The 23,030-nt window shown below is 37.8% G+C and overlaps 1 protein-coding gene across 2 annotated transcripts in view; it reads right to left on the bottom strand.

Annotated features, from left to right (window-relative positions):
* LOC133663380 (collagen alpha-3(VI) chain-like) overlaps positions 1 to 23,030 on the bottom strand; it is a 124,656-nt gene that overhangs the window by 86,509 nt on the left and 15,117 nt on the right. Inside the window, exons 2-6 of one of the 2 annotated variants that reach the window (XM_062067805.1) lie at positions 19,536 to 19,614; positions 14,112 to 14,708; positions 6,034 to 6,627; positions 3,044 to 3,667; positions 2,358 to 2,948 (exon numbers count right to left, since the gene is read on the bottom strand). In XM_062067805.1, the coding sequence (XP_061923789.1) occupies positions 2,358 to 2,948; positions 3,044 to 3,667; positions 6,034 to 6,627; positions 14,112 to 14,708; positions 19,536 to 19,614 (2,485 nt within the window). The remainder of the gene's footprint in view (positions 1 to 2,357; positions 2,949 to 3,043; positions 3,668 to 6,033; positions 6,628 to 14,111; positions 14,709 to 19,535; positions 19,615 to 23,030) is intronic. The other variant, XM_062067806.1, reaches the window with a different exon arrangement.

Here is a 23,030-nt window from a genome sequence, read left to right as displayed (position 1 = left end):
AACAGCAACTCGGTCTCTGTTCTCACCAACAGTGAGTGTTTGAACCACTTGTGTGATAAAACCTTTAATTGATGGAAATCCAATCAAACTTGAATCTGAACCATCTACCAGAAACACAATGTCTCTTTGTAGGGACTCGTCCTCCACTAGAAAAAAAGAGGAAAATCATGGTAAGGATCAAATAATAGGACAACAGGACAGTAATTTACATGTCAGAGCCACTATTTGGATATGAAATAGAACATTGAAGATACGGTAGAACAATCAAGCAACACTAGATGAAGGAACCGATATGCTTAAAAGCGAGAGGCCGATGGAAGTTGAAAGCTATTTCCATCCAATCAATGCCAATGTCAATGATATGCTAATCATTGGCTCAAGGAAGAGCTTGAACATAATATTGTAGAACTGTCAAGTGATGGCTCTCCAGTGGGTCCAAAGGGAAAATAAGAGCCAAAAAGAAGGAGAAACAACATAAACGGCAACCAAGTTTCTTGAAATAAGTGGAAATAGTATGAAGGATAGGAAACTGATCAACAGAAGATTTTTAGATGTTGATGCGGTTTCATTGTGTTTCAAAGAGAAAATGTCTAAAAACAGAGCACGTGCAAACCAGAGATCATTCTTACCTACAGGAAGCTCAAGTGTTTTTCCCACCTGAACAAATGCCACTATCTCTCGTTGAACTGACAAAAGTTCACCAAAAAAAGGCAGATTAAAAATATAAACGGAAGAGGAGGCAATTTCCTGTAGCTCTTCTTGTTTAGCATTTTTCATTCCAATAGCAAAACAGAGAACACCAATTTGTTTAAGGTCCAATGTAGCTCCTGAAACATGATCATTGGATTCACCTCCAGTCAATAAAAACATAATCTGAGGGACTCCCTCTACAACTCTGCTTCCAGCAGCAGCAGTAAATACATTATCTCGCACAAACTCTAGTGCAGCTCCAGTGTTCCTTGGCCTTCCTCCCTTATGTCGGAGACTTCTCACAGCATAAATGATAGCCCTTTTGGAACTATGAGCTGTAAAGTTGAAATAAACACTGGTGTCGTCACTATATTGAAGTACAGCCACGCGAACTTTATCTTCATCAATGTCCAGCTCTTCTACCATTCTTCTGATGAACTCTCGAATAGCTGGTAGTCCATTTCTTGAGTCATCTGAACCATCAAGAAGGAACACTATGTCCCTCTTACAGTGTCCTGTATCAGGTGTATAAATATATTAATGTAAATATACTTAATAGACTGTAAGTTCAAGAGTGCCCTACCCTTCCTTATGTATCAGCATTAAAGAAGGATAAGAGATATATTACAAGATGAACGCCTATAAGTTGATGATTTTTCTGTCACTAAAATGTCTGTATACAGGATTTCAACGTGGTATCTCCAAGTATAAAAGCAGTAATAGGGCTCATTGTGTAAAAAGAACTACGTGGTAGAAAGGTGAAGACATACAAAACAATATAGAGAACAGTTAAGTGCAGTACATTGACTGTAATAACCCTTTGTAAAATGTATGTAAAGACAGTTTAGAATCACTTATGATCAATCTTTTCATTTTCTAAATCTATATTGCAAGAGTAAATGTATTAATCTGAGTAGAAATAGGCAGTGGAAGTTGGTATCGTGGTACTTACTTATTAAATCAGGTTGTCCTGTTGTAGATTCTTCTGTGACTTTATTTACATTCAGCATATCAACAAGTTTTGATTGGATGGTGGGCAATATGGAGACATTAGTGACCTTGTAGATGAAACCAGGTTTGAATGAAATGGTTTCCAAGCCCGAAAAATCTGCATCTCCCAATCCAACCCCTATTGACACAATGTCATGCTCTTTAAGAGCAAAGGCTGGGCCTCTCACATCATCAGTGGAAGGTTTTGTAGTGAGAAGAATTAACATTTGAGGCACACCTTCTAGCCTTCTACTGCCAGAAGAGGAAGTGAAGACACTGTGTCTCACAAACTGCAGGGCTGCCCCAATATTATGGCGCCTCCCACCGCTGTGCCTTAAATTGTCGATGGCATTCGTAACGTGACTCTGAGTCTTGTGGGAATTCAGATAGAAGTTGACATCAGGCTTGTCAGAAAACTGAACCACAGACACCCTGTCTTGATTCTCACTTATATAGAGGCTCTCTACTATGCTCTTAAGAAAGAGTTTTATTTCTGAAAATCCATCTCTTGTGTTATCAGATCCATCCAGTAGGAACACAATGTCTCGTTTTATATCATGCCCTTGTAATATAAATAGAAAAAATATATACATATATTCACATTGTTAGAACCCCGTTCAATCCACATAGCTGAAATGAACTGAACAAACAGCAGAAATGCAAATGTTTTTTTTTACCTTGTTGTAGGACGTTGTCGAGCTGTACCCTCGGAAGGCTCACGTAGGTATTGAGTTTTTGTGGTACAGTACTAAGTTCACTGAATTCCTTCACTCTGAAAGCAAACGATGGGTTGTGTGAAATTTCCTCAATTTGCTTGTGGTCTGCATCCTTGACACCAACACCAAATGGCACAACTCCCTCTGTCTTTAGTTCACCGGCAGGTTCCTTCACGTTATCCCTTGATCGGCTTCCAGTCAAAACTATCAAAAACTGTGGAACACTCCGCGCCCTCCTGCTGCCATACCTCTCAGACAAAATGGTGTCCTTCATGAATTTTAAAGCTGAACCTGTGTTGAGACTACGTCCTCCAGCCAGGGACATTTCGCTGACTGCTCTCAAAACCTCGTCTTTGGTCTGGTGAGTATTAAGGTAAAAAATTGGTGTTGGCCTCTCGCTGTGCTGAACCACTGAAATTCTCACTTTGTCATTCCCAATGTCAAGTGGTTCAATTACTTTGAGGATAAAATCCCGGATGTAAGCAAAATCTTGTCGAACATAGTCAGTTCCATCAATAAGGAAGGCAACATCCCTTTCAGAACCAGCAACCACTGTGGAAAACAAAACAAAAACAAAGCCCATTTGACTTTTTTTGGGATCACAATCAAAGTACTTAAACATGGGTGAAAAATAAACAGAAACTCACCAGGTTGTTCAGGGACTGTTGATATATCTGTATCACCAACAACTGTTATCAGCTTTGGCATGATTTGTTCAGCCACAGCTGGTAAATAAGAGAAGCTTGATTCATGATAAGCCAACTCTGGAACAAAAGCAACTCTTCTAAGTGAGTCCTGTTCTGCTTGCCCAGAACTGACCACAAAGGTCAAAACACCCCCCAAAGCCAGTTTATCAGCTACACTTTTTATTTCATCTTGGGTTGGACCCCCTGTGATAAGGACTAACACCTGCTGGACTCCTTGCTTCCTGCGTGACCCTGTTGATGTCTGGAACATGTTGGAGAGGGCATAATCCATGGCTGCACCCGTATTCAAAACTGAGCCTCCAGTCAATCTGAGTTGAGAGATCCTGTTCACAACATCTTGTCTGTTGCGGAAGCTGTTAAGATAAAACTCAATTTTGGGTTGCTCAGCAAACTGCATGAGGCCAATTTGGACTCTGTCAGGGCGCACATCAAGTTGATTGACCACATTGATCATGAAGTCTCGAACATATGGAAAGTTATTGCTGCCAATGTAGTTTGAGCCATCCACTAAGAAGACAATGTCTCGACGCACCATTGAATCCTGCACCGTAGTTATCTCAAAAACTGTGGAAAAGCAAAAACATCACACCCAGTTAGGTTAAAAATCCTGTTTTCACTTTTAACCATATGTCAGCACAAATTAACATATTTTACACATATTTGAACAGTAGCAAATAAAATACACAGAGAAAAAAAACACAAATATTACCCAGTCAAATGTAAATTTTGGAGGTCAACAACTAAAACTGGTAAAGGTACTTATATACGTTTACTTTTGATTAATAAGAGCAGTAATCGATAAAGTCATTTCTTTCAAAAAAATCTCAAAATGGTGTCCAAAACAGTTAAATACAATGTACACACATTTTAACCGAATAAGGTCAATGATTAAAGAAGCTGCCATGATGTTTTGGCACTGCATCATTTGCAATGTGTGTATTTTTGGTTACCCAAATTTTGCATTTTATTTTTTTCAGAAAAAATATTTTGTTCACACTAAGTCTGTATTAATTTTTAACTTTGAACTAAAATAATAATATGTAATAATAATATTATTTTTTTTTTACAATATGTGACTGACGTCACATGTTGTAAAAAATCGCCTTCCGCCCGATTGTAGCTGAGATAGGCTCCAGCGCCCCCCGCGACCCCAAAGGGAATAAGCGGTAGAAAATGGATGGATGGATGGACGTCAGTGCAAAATTGAGCCGTCCTGTGTGGCTACAGAAGTTTCACAGTTAACTTTGTTACAATTCTCAAAGTTCCGGCCTGCTAAGTACTTTTTCCACTTGCTTAGCTGCAGTCTGAGGTCATCACTTATAGGCTCATCGGTCATAGTACTTTTTATAGTGGCTTCACCCCGTTTTTGTAGTGCTGCGTTCTGTGTATTTTTTCCCAAATGCACTTTTCTTTATTAAACCAGGTTTTATTCACCACTTGTCTGTCTCTGCATTGGGGTGCATTGTAATGATACAAAAAATGATATGGCATGCTAATGTGAATCTAGATAGCAGTTTGAAAAAAATATTTAGCAGCAAAATGAAAAAGGTCAACCAGCCTCACTAAATGGATTGTGTTTGACCTCAGACCTCACTGTGCAAATTTAAAGGCCTACTGAAATGACATTTTTTTATTTAAATGGGGATAGCAGATCCATTCTATGTGTCATACTTGATAATTTCGCGATATTGCCATATTTTTGCTGAAAGGATTTAGTAGAGAACATCGACGATAAAGTTCGCAACTTTTGGTCGCTGATAAAAAAAGCCTTGCCTGTACCGGACGTAGCGTGACGTCACAGGTTGAACGGCTCCTCACATTTCCCCATTGTTTTGAATGCAGCGAGAGCGATTCGGACCGAGAAAGCGACGATTACCCCATTAATTTGAGCGAGGATGCAAGATTCGTGGGTGAGGTACGTGAGAGTGACTAGAGTGCAGTGCAGGACGTATCTTTTCTTTTCTATTGTGGATCACGGATTTGTATTTTAAACCACCTCGGATACTATATCCTCTTGAAAATGAGAGTCGAGAACGCAAAATGGACATTCACAGTGACTTTTATCTCCACAACAATACATCGGCGAAACACTTTAGCTACGGAGCTAACGTGATAGCATCGGGCTTAACTGCATATAGAAACAAAAGAAATAAGCCCCTGACTGGAAGGATAGACAGAAAATCAACAATACTATTAAACACTGGACCTGTAACAACACGGTTAATGCTTTCCAGCCTGGCGAAGCTTAACAATGCTGTTGCTAACGACGCCATTGAAGTTAACTTAGCTACGGGACCTCACGGAGCTATGCTAAAAACATTAGCTATCCACCTACGCCAGCCCTCATTTGCTCATCAACACCCGTGCTCACCTGCGTTCCAGCGATCGACGGTGCGACGAAGGACTTCACCCAATCACCGATGCGGTCGGCGGCTAGCGTCGGATAGCGCGTCTGCTATCCAAATCAAAGTCCTCCTGGTTGTGTTGCTGCAGCCAGCCGCTAATACACCGATCCCACCTACAGCTTTCTTCTTTGCAGTCTTCATTGTTCATTAAACAAATTGCAAAAGACTCACCAACACAGATGTCCAGAATACTGTAGAATTTTGCGATGAAAACAGAGCTTTTTGTATTGGATACAATGTGTCCGAATACTTCCGTTTCAACCATTGACGTCACGCGCAAACGTCATCATATGTAGACGTTTTCAACCGGAAGTTCCCCGGGGAATTTAAAATTGCACTTTATAAGTTAACCCGGCCGTATTGGCATGTGTAGCAATGTTAAGATTTCATCATTGTTATATAAACTATCAGACTGCGTGGTCGGTAGTAGTGGGTTTCAGTAGGCCTTTAAACTGATACATGAAAACAACAATACAGCAACGTGCACAAAAAGCGTATAGGCGTATTCAGGAAACAATGAGTTACCTGGCTCAGTGGGAACTTCTGTCACCACAACCCCAGCGAGGGTGGAGAGAGCATCAATGATTGCCTTTGGATTACGAAGCAGGATACGGAAGTCCCTCAGCGTGAACACAACCCTGTCACTGAAGGCAATTTGCTTCAGCTCTTCCTCATCAGCTGCCTTGGAGCCTGCAGCCAAAGTTAGCACACCCATTTGCTGCAGAGCCCTTGCTGGTTGTTCCACACTGTCACTGGACTTTTTACTGGTCATTAAGAGCAAAAGCTGTGGTACGCCTTGTTGCAGGCGACTGCCCTTCTCAGGACGGAGCATGTTTGTCCTCACAAAGTCCAAGGCTGCCCCAATGTTGACTGCCTGTCCTGGCCTAGGTTTGATTTTACCCAAAGCAGCTGTTAAGTCCTCCCTGGATCCATAGGAGTTGAGGTCCATCTCAAGTCGAGCAGAATTGCTGAATTGAGCCAAACCCACTTGAACATCATTTGGGCCAATGGGCATGGTGTCAACAAAGCGCTTGATGAACTCACGCACAGAGTTGATCACGGTTGCACCCATTGTACTATCAAGGAGGAAAATGATGTCTCTTTTTCCAATGGCCAAGGCTGACAAGAAAAGAGAAATACATGAGAGGAAACAGTGTACATAATCATGCAGTTGTAAAAATATGACTGACTGTATTTCCATGCGGTAAAACACTCTCCATTCGACACATTTCTGTGTGCAGTAGTTTACATGCACTATCTCTAGTCCACCGTTGGACAAATGCTGCAAGCCTCCTAAACACTAGGGGTGAGGGGACGATCTCGGTCATTTCAGCTTGCTTAGTTTTATGGGTAGAGAAAGAAGATGAAATGCTAATAGCTGTCCAATAGATTACAGACCTTCCTTGCCACATTGCGCTTCGAAGTTTGCAGTTTCACTCAATCATGAATTTGAAAAAAATAAATAAAAATTGACGTAACATTTTCATGCATAAACATGGTTAAATGAACTAAATGTATCAATACTACAGTGGTATAGGTCACTACAACCAATAACCAAACCAATCAGAGCACACTGTTCAGTGTAATGACCACTTACTGGTCAGCCTCAGGCAACATTACTATATTGGATTAAAAGATTGTAAAGGTGCCTATGTGCGTGCTATTTCATGAACTGTATAGACGGCTGTCAAAATGTAAAAAAAACATGTTTTGATGGTCGCAAACTGTTTTTTATGCTGTAGTTATAAACATTTTCAATTTATAATGAATAATTCCTGATTTGTGGACAGTCCCAAAACCAATTAACAGCAATGAACAAAGTTTTACTGTAAACAGCTTTATACAACTTTAATGTGCGGCCATTAAGTGGTTTGGTTCTTGTGTTTATAGTGATCAAAGAAACATTGAAAAAAATAAATCAGCATTGTGATGTTTTGCTTCGGCTGACTACTTCAAATCAATCTTTCTATTACACAGTAACTTATTTTGATAGCTGGGTGACAGGTTGTTGAGCTTGTGTAAAATGTTGTATACTGAAATTCCATTCTTACCTTTCTTAAGCAGACCAGTGTTATAGTCTTGTGTTATACTCACTTATTATCTATTTAATTTACTGTATTTAAGGTAATGAGAGACAACAATAGTTTTTGTTATCTATCAACATTGTTGTTGTCATCTATTTATTACTGACTTACAAAATACACACCTATTGTTTCCATTATATTTTAACACACATAAGAAGTTATCTTTTGATATAGTTCTACACAACAGGGATGGGTTCTGGCATCATGTCAAATGTTAAAAGTGTTTGGGTTTTTTTTCTAGAAAGTTTGCACACTTATTAAACAGGTATTTTTTCAGCTAAACAATTGTAATTTCTTGGTGCAGGTTTAATGAGTGTCTTGCACAGGTTTCTCTTGTCATTTGTTTGTGTTTCATTTATTTCTTGTTGGTGTAAACATGCTTGGTGTTGTTGTTTTGTGAAAGTAATGGTAATGTTGCATCAATAGTCCTCCATTGAGGCTGGTGTATGCTAGCAAACACAATGTTGATCATCCAAATGTATGCATGCAACATCAATGTGCTTTTACAATCGCATAGTTTACCTGTTATTCCCACCTTTAAAAGGTCAAACCCATCCAATTAAGGTTTTTACATGTTTTTTAAAATGCTGCTTTGAACAAATTATTTTTAGGGCATGTTAAGGAAGTGAGTGATACTCAGCCTATATAAAGTTAAGTTAACTTAGATGGCACAAGTCATGGAAAACCTCTTTTGTATCCTTTTATTTAATCGTTTCTATTATATAAAGCCCCACCTACAGTTGGTCGATGTTTTTTCTTTACAATTCTAGGAGAAAATAAATAATTTCTTTAGGTCACCCAATCAGAATGCTCACACCTTGCAACTAATAGTGGGGTGTGGACCAAAAAAAGGTTACTTGGTGTGCACTTTAGTGGGGTGCTGTTAGTGTTCATATGTGTACCTTATTCTTATCACGGTGCCAAACAATGCTAAGTTAATCGTTTGCACAAAGTCATGGCTAAACCTGTACATGGCATGTACATTGTGTGACCACCTCGCACATCCAATGTTAGTTGCATATAGTTGTATTTCCAGTATGTATTGTTTCATTGTTCACAAATACATATATTAAAAATATATAGTTTTAGCGTAAAATCTTTGTTTTATTGATTATAATCATGATCAATAAACTAAAGCAAAATCAAAAAATGTTTCAATGATCTTGAGAAGTTATGTGAATGACAATATTTATCAGATTATGAAAGAATATTGTATCTGCAATACTGGCACTGTACCAACATGTGCAGTATCACACACCTGTTATATTACAGCCTGTGTAATGTCTAGAACAGGGGTCACCAACCTTTTTGAAACCAAGGGCTACTTCTTGGGTACTGATTAATGCGAAGGGCTACCAGTTAGATACACACTTAAATAAATTGCCAGAAGTAGCCAATTTGCTCAATTTACCTTTAACTCTGTTATTATTAATAATTAATGATATTTATCTTTGTGGAAACACTGATCATCTTAATGATTTCTCACAATAAATATATATAGAAACAGATAAATGTCAATATGCAACACTTTATTTTTATATTTTCTCTAAGTGCACATTTTTCAAATTGAACATTTTCAAATGATCACTTCTAAGACAGTCTTGTGAAATCACAATATCCCATTTTAACTAGCTAGCCAGTAACATTTTTTAACAAATCATGAATTACTTTGCACCATGTTTGTACTAATAATAACTCATGTAAAATACAAAAGTAAACTCTCAAATTTTTAAATCATGTCACACTTTGAACTGGACACCAAATCTTTTATCTGTTTCTTTGTCAGTTAGTGGGAAGCCCGGCATTGCATGCTGTTAACTAGTGTGTTGTAATCTGGTGTGTAACTTGACACTGCAACTCTGAGTGAGTCTTGCAGATGTGCATCAGTGAGGCGTGTTCTGTGTTTGTTGTTGATGAAGTTCATGTCAGAAAAGGCTGATTCACAAAGATAAGATTTTTCCTCATTGTTTGCGGAACCTTCTTAATCTTTTGGACATATTTTCACAGCAATCTGGCCTTAAGCTTAATTATGATAAATGTAAAATGTTAAGGATCGGAAATCTAAAGGGAACGTCCTTTTGAATGGAATGCAAAGTGCCTGTTTTGTGGACAGATGGACCAGTTAACATACTTAGTGTTGTTGTCCCAGAAAATCTGGAAGATCTAGGCTTAGTAAATTATGATAATCGACTAAGAAAGCTGGACAAAATTATGCAATTATGGAAAGGGGAATCCCTAACCTTGTATGGTAAAATTTCTATTGCCAACCCGTTAATTATTCCTCAATTTATTTATTTGTTTTTGTCATTACCAGCTCCATCACAAAACTTTTTTAAGATTTATGAGCGGAGGGTCTTCGATTTTGTCTGGAACGGCAAACCAGAAAAGATTAAAAGAAAGGTTTTGTACAAAGAGTATGAATATGGGGGCCTGAAACTTCTCAACCTTGAAGCTATGTGTTTGTCTTTAAAAGCATCAATTGTTCCAAATATGTATTTAAACATTGAGTGGTACACAAATGTCCTGTTGGACAAAAAACATGTACTGTATCAAAAGAAATTGTATCCTTTTTTACAAGTGATCCCCTCCCAGAGAGTCTGCTGGGAAACATGGCGGGGTTCATAAAGGAAACAATCCACTCATAGTGGTGTTTTCAATTTTATGTGCCAGAAAAAAGAGATGATATTTTGCAGCAGTTAATATGGATGAACTCTAATATTGTAATAGATGAAAAGCCTTTCTTTTGGAAAAATATGTTTGAAAGAGGAATCATTTTTGTCAATGATATTATCAATGAGAATGGTAAAATTATGAAGTATGATGAATTTAGAGCTATGTATGGTGATGCTTGCTCAAGCTTTTCATTCTATCAACTAACTGGAGTAATTGGGAAAAGATGGAAACAAATAATTAATTATGGAACTACTAAATTATTAGTTTGTAAACCTCTAATAAGAAATTCTAGTTGGCAAAAAGGAACTAAAATAAATAGAAAAATATATAATTTTTATTTAATAAAGAAATCTTTAAAGGCTGCCTCATACAACACAAATGGAAAATGGGAGGACTTTTTTGACTGCCCGTTGCCATGGGGTGCCATATTCAAACTAATCTATAAAACCACTATCGATGTGCAAAATCGTTATTTTCAAATTAAAATTATTTATAACTTCTTACCCACAGGGAAAATGTTAAAATTATGGAATATGACAGAGTCAGATGATTGCCGATTTTGTTGTCAGGAGCCTGAATCCACCCTGCATTTGTTTTGGTATTGTCATATTGTGTCTTTGTTTTGGGTGGAAGTTGAAAAAATGTGTTTAAGGATTGGTTTGTTTATGAAGCTTAATGTGGTTTCTGTTATTTTAGGAGAGTTCATTGACAATCATGATTTAGTCAATTTAATTACAGTACTCGGTAAAATGTTTATTTTTAAGGCCAAAAACAGATATTCACTTAGTATAACTTTCTTTAAAACATTTATTCAGTATTTTCTAACTTTAGAAAGTTACATGGTTGAAAACGATAATGATGCCAAAAAACATTAAAAAAAAGATGAGAAGTCCTCAAAGGCTTATTTTGAAAGTATAATTATGTTTATTGATTATATGATATCTGTTGTTGTGTTCCCCAATTTGAGTGACCTGGACATAATCTGGACTGTACATAAATGCTTATTTTTATAAATTATATGCAATCTGTTGTGTTCCCTAATTTTTTTCTGTGTACATGAATGAAGGTGTGTGTTGCTGAGTCCGACTTGGACATTATCTGGACTGGGCCTAGTTTAAAAAACCCTTTAAACAAATCTAATTTCATTGACAACCTGGTCTGTTGAAGATAAGGCCCTTTTTTAAAAAATAAAATAAAATAAGATAAATAAATAAAAAACATTTTCTTGGATAAAAAAAGAAAGTAAAACAATATAAAAATAATTACATAAAAAATAGTAATTAATGAAAATGTTAGTGGACCAGCAGCCTATACATGTGCTTCAGGGACTGTGTCCCTTGCAGATGTGTTGTCTATGTTGTGGGAACCAGAATATTGGTAGCAGAAAGAAATAACCCCTTTTGTGTGAGTGGGTGTGGATGAGTGTGCATGGGGGAGGTTGTTTGGGTTGATGCACTGATTGAAAGTGTATCTTGTGTTTTTTCTATGTAGATTAAATTTTTTTTTTTAAAAATATATATTTTTGAATTTTTTTTTTTTTTGAATTTTTTTTTTTTTAGAACAGGCCCGCGGTCGACTCATCTGGTCCTTACGGGCGACCTGGTGCCCGCGGGTACCGCGTTGGTGACCCCTGGTCTAGAATGTAAGTGTGTGACGTCATTATTCTTGCTAAGCGGACAATAATCTGCAGAGTAACGTCATAAGTAGCACCTGAAGAGGGCATGCGCCTCATCAGCAATGATGTCCGTCACTGACAGAACAAGAATGTAAACTATCTTAGCTGTAATCACAGACCTTCCGGCGGGATCGCTTCATTCAAAGATACTTTATCAAAATTCAAGTTTGTGATTATTTTAAATATGTTAAGTCACAGGATTTCTAAAATAGGATTTTTTTTTACATCTCTTCTTAAAGGAAAACTCAACTTTTTATTTTATTTTGCCTATCATCCACAATCCTTATGTGATATATGAACTCACATCTTTACCTTTTCTTTACATTTTGATTCTGTTAGCTCAAGGAGGCTAACAATGCAAGTAATAGGGATTCATATATTTTGCATATAAAGCCCTTTAAAACATCCAATAACTTCCAACAAGGTTGTATACATGCTGTAAGTATGTACCGTAAATTCAGGACTATAAACTGCTACTTTTTTCCAAGCCTTTGGACCCTGCAGCTTATAACACAGTGCGGCTAATTTATCGACTTTTCTTCGCTGATGGCCATAATAAAGAGTTAAAAAAACAAGCATATACACTGAGAATGTGTTTTATTGTTTGTGCTATGGCGCCATCTTTTGGACGAGTTTGCTCAGTCCAGGTAGTGCTTTCAACAGGAAGTGAAGTGCCCTTCAGTGTTCGAGCCATCCACAGCCTTTCAATTCTTATGGATTCCTAATTCATACCTTCAAGCAACATTTGTAAGTTTTACAGTATAACTAAAACTGTTTATACTTACTAAACCGTCCCACATCACCGCGGATTTATTGAGAGTGTTTAGCGGATTGGAGAGCTAGCTTCCGCAGCTGGTGGATTCATGACAATGACTTCAGTTTTGTTTGATCTTCCGTTTTACTGCTACTACAAACGTTTGTAAGCTATGCAAATAAACATTTACAGAATCTTTCTGGGTAAATAACTAGTTTTGCAACATATATATATATATATATATATATATATATATATATATATATATATATATATATATATATATATATATATATATATATATATATATATATATATATATATATATATATATATATATATGCAGCTCGGTGTGGCTAATATAGGGAAAAATATTTTTTCCCTAAAATGTTGTGGGTAAGGCTAATATACCGGTGCACTCTATAGTCTGGAAAATACGGTATAAAATGTATTAACAGGCATATAAATGATAACATGTTGTATTTATAATATTAAGCTCAATTTAAGCATTTTCGGGAATTCTCTCCCAGGCTGCAACTATTTTGGGACGAATGAGAATCCAGTACCTTATCTTTTTGAGCCTGAATATACGGAAGATGAGCGGGCAAGAAGAGAAGGAGAAACGTCAGAGCAGACGAATGCCGAGAAAATCAGGACTGCAGCGGGCATACAAATTATGTTGGGAATTTGTATGTCTGGCAGGAAACCGGCATGGTTTGGTGGTGTAATCATACAGTTTGCACTGCCATGGCTACTGAAATGGACACAATGTTACATCGGTTGAAAAGGCTTTGTGCATCTGACCAGGAGGACACTGCTTTAAGAGAATGCATCACAAAATCGCAAAATTATTTGCGCTAATGAACCCTGCAGTCGTAGCCAAAATCAACTGGAAGGACGCCCCAAGTCAACTGTCCATAGAGTAGGTCACCATGATATTAAATGAAATACATGGAGCACACAGTGTTTGAGTTCATCTAGCCGTATACAAACAAATCATTAAATGGCACAGATCACTTGGTTGTCTATTCGTAGTTGTTATATGATTGTTGTTGTTTCTCAGTCAGTACATATTATTGTCCTATTGCATTATACTGTGAGTGAGGAGCAAGGTGCTGTCACTACCCCAGAAAAGTAGATCATCGGTGTTAGCTCTTATAATAAAAATGTCACTGTAGCTTGGTTAATATGCAGGTCACAGTAGGGATTTATAGGCGAGATCAATGAAACTCAATTCCCTGCGTTGTTAGCCACCTATTGCTAGCAGTCTTTACCTATTTAGAGCGCACATAAAAACAAAAGACATATGTGTTCTTGTCTCACATTAGAATTGTGGGTGATTGGCAAAATCCCGCAGAAATGCGCAGTTTTTCTTTGAAAACAATTCCTCGCTTATATTTACAGAAAAATTACATACCTTCTGTGATTTCAGGCTGTACTATAATGCTGCGTTGGACCACGCCATTAATGAACGGCGAAAGCTGGTCGCCCATGCTTGCCACTGCTCTGAAATCAGGGGCCGACAGGACAAATGCTCTATCGGTAGCAACCGCTTCCAAGTCTGTGGTGGCGGTATCACCGATGGCCAGCCCAAATGTGATAACTCCAGCCCTCTTAAGGGCCCGGTCACCAGCACCAGTATCATCAGTGGCCAGCCCAGCACTGATAACGACTAGCATCTGGGGCACACCCTCCTCTGCCCTGCCACCAGCTGATTGGCTTAAAAGGCTCTGGGCTACTTCCTCCAAAGCAAGGCCCAGATTAGATTCATCACCACCTGAGTATGCAAGTTCCTTTACAGCCTCCAGGACTGATGCTTTGCTCTCATGGCTAGTCAGATAGAACTTTATCTCAGGGTTGTCATGGTACAGGGCTAAGGCCACCCGAACAGCTTCCCTGCCCACATCGAGGCCCTCAATGATTCTCAAAGCCAAATCACGCACAAATGGGAAGTTTGCTGCTCCAACGTGCTGCGATCCATCAATTAAGAGTACAAGGTCTGCGGAATCTTGTGCTTTAAGGGGAGAGAGAAGGAGACAAACAGAACAAAATGGAACTTGTGAAAGTGTTAACAGTGGACAAAGGGAAGGACTGGTGCAGTAGTAAAGAACATCAACACACATTCAATGTGAACAAATCAACAACCTTGCAAAAAACATCATACTGCATGTCAGCTGAACCACGAAACGTTTGCTCAAGAACCACAATTACCTTGCTTTCCACCTAATAATCATTTTACATTATTGCAAAAACAGATACCTCCAGGTTTGATTTATTTTCAAATATGTTTCTTTATTGTACATTCTAGCTAATAATGACATCTTGAAGCAGATCCTTCCTTGGAATTCTGGGCTGCTCCCTCACTTTTCCCAGAATATTTTTAAAGCCAGTGCTTTCTTAAAGTACAGGACTCATTTGTGTGTTTCATGATAACTTGCTGATTAATAGAGGATTCTTCAATTAGTAAAAAAAATGTTTAGAGCAAACTGAATGCTTATTTTTTAAACTATTCATGTACAATGCTCTCTAGGCAATAGTTATCAGAGTGTAGCTAAATATATATCTTTTTTTTTATGTCAGTCACCTTTTAAAGATGTTGTTTTCTTTTGGGTGGTTCTTGTACAAAGTCCATGGTGTCAGCCATCCATTGCAGACTCGTGTTACAGACTTCAGATAAAGTGACCAGTCATGACTCTTTGGCTCATTCTTTGTGTGCTGAAGATTGTACTCTTACTTTTATTATTTCCAATATATTACCTATTTACAAAATACAAAATTACTTCTTCAGCAGGTAAAGGATGAGACCAGGTGGATTCATCACTGTTTCAAATACAAAACATTCCTAAAACGTGAGACATGGTGATGGACACAAACATGTGCAAGACACATAAGTAGTAGTTGGTTAGCAATTGTTAAAAGAACAATGATTCACTCTGAGGGGAACATTCTAAAGACCATTTTGGGGTATGAGTAATTACTGGAGGTGTAACAAAATAAACACATTTTAAAGGTGACACTTTAGTTCACTTTGAGGACAGTAAAATTGCTTAGCTTTTGTGAAAACATCTTGAAAGATTTTTAAAACGAATACAAAAAACTGAAACCTGCTAGTAGGTTATTGTTTAATCCAAATTGTCCACGATATTACAAATTTCATCTTCTACAACATATTGCTACTTTTATCATGTAAAATTACAAATACATTATTGTAATTTTCTGAAAAAATGGCAGTGTTTTCTCATCAAAGTTATAATTAATTGACATGTAAGTAACTTACTGTCTTTTAAAGTTGTGCTTATCAGCTTGTAAACTCATGAATGCAACACGTTTTGTCATATGTAGCATTTATCACATATTCGAGCTTTCGCAAAAGCCGGCATCTTTCGCAAAAGCCGGCATCTTTCGCAAAAGCCGGCATCTTTCGCAAAAGCCGGCATCTTTTCCGAGGAGCCCCACGGCAACGAGACTGACTTTGAAAATGACGAGAGGGAATCTGGCGTGTTTGATGGAGAACTTGTCCAGCTGTTCATTTCGAACACAGAAGATGAGGACTTTGATGGATTTGTGGATGAGGATTGATCAAAAATAATGTGAATACATTGATAAATACTTCAATAAAGTACAACCAAACTCAGCTTTGCTCCTTATGCCTTTTTAAAACAGCGTCCATGCATGCTAGAGTATGTTTTAAGCTAGCATATGTTTAACCATGCCTGCGCCCAAAAATACGCTGCGCCTTATTTATGCGTTAAATACAGAAATAGCACCTGTAACTGACACAGCGGCTTTTAATACGGTGCGCCCTATGGTCACGAAAATACGGTATAGTGGCTTCGATAACGGGAACCGGTTCTCAAAAAGGGATTTGAATACATGGAATCGGTTCTTTTCTTATCGAAGCATCGGGAGAACCGGTTTTCGAATATCATTCCTAGAAATAAGTAACACATTTCTTGGGAAAAGAGGGAAAAATATAAGGCAGTAGATATTTTATTAACAAAGGTGTTGGGATGTGGCTTTTAATCACATGCAACAACCGTAAGTGTTGTATTAATACCAGGTCATATGTGATACAATAATGTCAATTTTGCTGATAAGAAGTAATGGTAGTATACGTTAATCACAAAAATAGGTCATGTCAACATGTAATACATCATTTTCCAGCACATGTTGACACATTAGTAGTAGCTTTGATGCTCGTCCCATTTTATTTCCAGATCCTCCTCCAGCCACAGGGGGGCACAATTGACATTGGAGCAAACCCCTGACTGTCACTGGGCTGCATAGCCAAATCCACGCCCCTCCATCTTAGATTAAATCAGCAAGGAGCTACTTGAGGAGAACGGCCAGCAATGTCTTCGCTCTTAGTCCAGAGCAATCCTGAACGCCGCCTGCAAACATCCACTAATCCACCACCCGAGTTGCTCCTTTTGAACTGTTAGCAACATCCCCTCTGGACCAATCCTTTGGTCGCTTAGCTGTGTGGATCAGAAATTCCAAGCCTATCTGGGTGACCCCGTCACAATAAGACTTAGGCTGTGTTTCAAGGTTTGCACTTCCGTACTTATACTTCAATATCTTTACTGTTTACGCTGTGTACTTATTGCCTGAGTTTAGGAACTTTGACAGTGTAGTACTGTACATTAAGTACAACACACCTGTACTCAAAAGACTAAGGGTCTGCCTGATTTACTAAAATCAAAAAACCTCGTGCTAAACAGCGTGTGCAATCTGTAAAGTGGTGCAGACTGTCTTTTTAATGAGGATTTTGCGTGTACTATAAGGGGCATCACCACGGAGACACCTTAATTTAATGCACATTCATGTTATCATGCTTCTACCTTTTTAATACATATATTTTTTTACCACTGAAAGTGCACTAATTGAAAATATAATTATAAAATGACGTTGCTGAATAGGTGATATGTCTAATATGTTTTTATTTTTGACAGTCCAAAATTTTGACACACATACATAGGACAGAGGATTCTGTCTGTTTAGTGCGAGCACTGATCCTGCAGCCGTGTGAGCAACTGTCAGTTTGCTCGTCCTTCTCACACATGCTAAATAAAATGCAATATAGTGCTCGAAAAACAACAATGAGTGTTGATAAATCATATTGCACGTGCTAAATAATTATATTAGTATCTTCTACTCCCAGTAATGTGGGTGTTTTGATGTCAATATATATTGTGCATACTGTATTCATGAAGACAGTGATGCAAAATGGACTGTACGCCTTATTCTGCTCATATTTATTATACAGCACGTGCAATGTGATTTATCAACACTCATCACTGTTTTGGGAGTACTATTTTGTGTTTTATTTAGCACATTTGATTAGGATGAGCAAATTGACCCAGTTCCACACACGGCTTTAAGTGAGGAGTGCTCACGCTGCAATGACAGATGATGGACAAAGATTCTTCTGTCCTACATGTACGTTGTAACATATTTGGCCGGCCAGAAATAAAAAATATTCGACACATCTTCCATTCAACAACATCATTTTATAATTGTATAGCTGCTCGATGACTTAAGGGGCATATTAAAACAAATTCAAATTATGTGTTTTGGTGTCATTTAGTGCAGTGAAGTGAATTATATGTATATCGCACTTTTTCTCTAGTGACCCAAAGTGCTTTACATAGGGAAACCCATTATCTACATTTTTGAGCTACATTTAAACCAGTGTGGGTGGCACTCGGAGCAGGTGGGTAAAGTGTCTTGCCCAAGGACACAACGGCCGTGACTAGGATGGCGGAAGGCAGAATCAAACCTCGAACCCTCAAGTTCCGGCACGGTCGCTCTACCAACTGAGCCAGGCCGCCCCACGCAGGATTTAATGTTTGTTTAATGATGTTTGTTTTTTAACATAGACTATATCTTACTAACCTATATCCTATATGATAAAAACCTCTTGAAGTATGCATTTTCTACAATGTGAACACAATAGCGCAGCCTTCCTCTCATGCACCTTTAGCGGTAAAAAAAAGAGGTGTCAATGTAGATGCACTGCTCAACTGCTGTGAAAATGCCCATAAAAAGTACAAGTCTCCTGCTTTTTTGAAAACATAGCAAAACTTCACAGGTAAGAGCATGATAACATGAATGTGCTGTAAATTAAAGTGTCTCCCTGGTGATACCCTGTATAGTACATGCAAAATCCTCATATAACTAAGGCGGTCTGCACGACCTATCAATTGCACACACAGTGTTAGTAAATCACATGCAACACGCCCACTAATAGTACTAGTAATAGTACGCTATTTTATAACCAAATACAACACGTTTATCTACTCAAAAGTCTCAAGTGTAAGTACCCAAGTAAAACACACTTATGTTCTAAAAAAATCTAAGCGTAAGTAACCCAAGTGCACCAATTAAGACACAGCATTAGCTTAGACGTGAGTGAGCACCACCTGCATTGTTGGGCTGTTCATAAAGTTAAACTCTTTTTTCGGGAATGAAGTTTCTTACTTTTGAAACCCTCCACCCAACCTGCTCCACTGCTTGTATGACACAGTACAAAATATGTGTCTGTCCCATACTTAAGTTTCTATGAGCATAAACTTCAAGACTACAGACACAACAATTGTATTGTATGTGTGTGACACAAACAAATGTGGAATTGTCTAATAAGAGCAAATCTATAAATTAGCTTTTACCATTTGTTGGCTAAGAGGATCTATTGGGCGTGGTACTCCTTTAAAAAAATCATATTATTTTATTATGTTAGAAGAAACTCCACTAAACATGAATGAAAACTGTGTATATGATATGTGCTATAACAACTTATGTCACCTGTATAATGTAACTGATATTATTCAGGTGAACTTACCTGCCTGAGCGTCAAGGGTTGGTAGTGCGAACAAGACACCCAGTAGGGCACATAGCGGTATCAACGCGTGTCTCCTCATCTTCACAAAACAAGACAAAACAAATAAAACATGAGGTTAGCATTGAATTGACAACACAAAAACAACATGTCAACCATTCTAATACAAAATCATCTTTCAAAAAAACACATCAATAAATACATATCGGCTACTACTTGCATTGTTCATGAAGTGTTTTTTAAGAATGTCAAAATTAACGGGTTAACTCGTGATTATTTACAACAAAATGATTGCATTAATCATGAATAAACTTAGATTAAAAATGCTATTTATTTTGACCGTACATGCTTTTTTCCCACAACCGCTATACGGTCAGTGATCCGATGCATACGTCTACAAAAATGAGTTAAGAGACTCCGACTGGTTTGTTCGCTGTCAAATTTCACTCCAAAATACAACCTTTGAAAAAACTTCAGAAAAAATTGTTACCAAATTCTATGCAAATAAATTACGTGCATTTCGAGTAAAACATTTAAAAACATTCCTGGATGACATTGTGACAATAAAATTGTATTTGTGTACAAATATTGGGATCTCTTTCTTCAGCATTTTTTTATTATTCAAGTGAGTAATCACCTGGGGTTAATCATGATTAATCCAAATTCAAAAATGTGATTATATAATTAAAAATATAATCATTTGACATCCCTTGTTTTTTGTGAGCACTTTAGGATTCCTTCATTAAATAACCGTTATGCTTTGATTAAGACAGTATGTAAAAAAAACAACAATAAACGTCTTCAATTAATTTATATTAGATTGGGGTAAAAACGTATTTTATTCCCTACCAAGTAGCCAGCATTGTGATTCACAAGTGAGTCCTGTCCCTTTAGGAAATTACTCCTAATCGCAACTCATTATGGGCCTGAGCTACTAAAAGTTTGCGTGTACTAATAAAACAAAGCTGATCTACTAAACTTGTGCACAGAGGATTGTTTCTCTCAGGTGACCAGAATAAGGATCGAAATCTATTCAGCATGTCTATGTGCTGATCATCACAACGCCCACAATATTGGAAGGAAGAAATGCAAATTTCACACAGTGTGATTCATAAAGGCTGATCACTGTTCTGCAGGTGCTATTTTGTGTTTGAAAAGTACAGTTGCACACACGGCTGTGAAAAACAGGCACTCCTGCTGCAAATACAGACGACGGACAGAGAATCCACCGTCCAACGTATACTTGTCAACATATACAGACTATATAAAAATATATTATATTATTATAATTTTATAACTTTTTTAGCTACTGAATTACTTAAAGGCCTACTGAAACCCACTACTACCGACCACGCAGTCTGATAGTTTATATATCAATGATGAAATCTTAACATTATAACACATGCCAATACGGCCGGGTTAACTTATAAAGTGACATTTTAAATTTGCCGCTAAACTTCCGGTTCGAAACGCCTCTGAGGATGACGTATGCGCGTGACGTAGCCCGGGGAACACGGGTATGCCTTCCACATTGAAGCCAATACGAAAAAGCTCTGTTTTCATTTCATAATTCCACAGTATTCTGGACATCTGTGTTCGTGAATCTGTTGCAATTATGTTCATTGCATTATGGAGAAAGAAGCTGAGCAAGCAAAGAAGAAAGTTGTCGGTGCGAAACGGACGTATTTTTCGAACGAAGTCAGCAACAACAGTACACAGCCGGCGCGTCTTTGTTTACATTCCCGAAAGATGCAGTCAAGATGGAAGAACTCGGATAACAGAGACTCTAACCAGGAGGACTTTTGACTTCGATACACAGACGCCTGTAGAGAACTGGGACAACACAGACTCTTACCAGGATTACTTTGATTTGGATGACAAAGACGCATACGTGCTACCGTGAGTATGCAGCTTTGGCTTCTAAACATTTGATCGCTTGACCGTATGTGCGCAACTTTTTTTTTTGCGTATGTACGTAACTTTTTTAAAATATATAAGCTTTATGAACCTTGGGTTAGGTGAACGGTCTTTTGGGCTGAGTGATTGTGTGTGTTGATCAGGTGTTTGAATTGTATTGGCGTGTTCTATGGAGCTAGGAGCTAGCATAGGAGCTAGGAGTTAGCATAACAAAGACGTAGGTGTTTTTATGCAGGATTAATTTGTGGCATATTAAATATAAGCCTGGTTGTGTTGTGGCTAATAGAGTAAATATATGTCTTGTGTTTATTTACTGTTTTAGTCATTCCCAGCTGAATACCAGGTACCGTGAGTATGCAGCCTTGGCTGCTAAACATTTGATAGCTTGACCGTATGTGCGCGTCACGTACGTAACTTTTTAAAAATATATAAGCTTTATGAACATTGGGTTAGGTGAACGGTCTTTTGGGCTGAGTGATTGTGTGTGTTGATCAGGTGTTTGAATTGTATTGGCGCGTTCTATGGAGCTAGGAGCTAGCAGAGGAGCTAGGAGCTAGCATAACAAACACGTAGGTGTTTTTATGCAGGATTAATTTGTGGCATATTAAATATAAGCCTGGTTGTGTTGTGGCTAATAGAGTATATATATGTCTTGTGTTTATTTACTGTTGTAGTCATTCCCAGCTGAATATCAGGTCACCCCCGGCTCTCACAGCATCTTCCCTATCTGAATAGCTTCAACTCCCCACTAGTCCTTCACTTGCACTTTACTCATCCACAAATCTTTCATCCTCGCTCAAATGAATGGGGAAATTGTCGCTTTCTCGGTCCGAATCTCTCTCACTTCATGCGGCCATCATTGTAAACAATAGGGAACTTTGCGTATATGTTCAATTGACTACGTCACGCTACTTCCGGTAGGGGCAAGCCTTTTTTTATCAGATACCAAAAGTTGCGATCTTTATCGTCGTTGTTCTATACTAAATCCTTTCAGCAAAAATATGGCAATATCGCGAAATGATCAAGTATGACACATAGAATAGATCTGCTATCCCCGTTTAAATAAAAAAAATTCATTTCAGTAGGCCTTTAAAGAGCTGATAATAACCAAATAAATTGATGCGTTTTGGTGTCTTCTAGGTTTTTTAATGCCATTAATTTTTTCATAAAAGAGATATATTTTTATAGTATATCTCCTATATAAAAAAAGTATTTTTCAATTTGTATTTTCTAGCGTTTGAATCATTCCAGACGAATGAATGCGCTGCGGTGCTGTAATGGTCCATGCGCTAAAGATAGTTTCTGTTGTATACAGATTGCGATTCTATATTGGAGAAAAGGTGTTACATTTTTTGGCTGTATACTGCTACTTAAACAACATCACACACAGGTTGAAGAGCACAATAATATGAATGTGGAGCGTACATAATGCCAGTAGTAACCCACAAAAAACTAATCTAAATAAGGCGGTCTGCACCCCTTTTCAATTGCACGCAGTCTTAGTAAATCACACACAACACGCATACTAATAGTACACGCAATTGTATAGTTTGTACATGCTGTTTAGTGTGTGGTATTTGT

Source organism: Entelurus aequoreus, linkage group LG13, assembly GCF_033978785.1.
Source record: "Entelurus aequoreus isolate RoL-2023_Sb linkage group LG13, RoL_Eaeq_v1.1, whole genome shotgun sequence".
NCBI lineage: Eukaryota > Metazoa > Chordata > Actinopteri > Syngnathiformes > Syngnathidae > Entelurus > Entelurus aequoreus.
The sequence above is the reverse complement of the archived record's forward strand: the minus strand, read 5'-3'. Positions and strand labels throughout refer to the sequence as shown.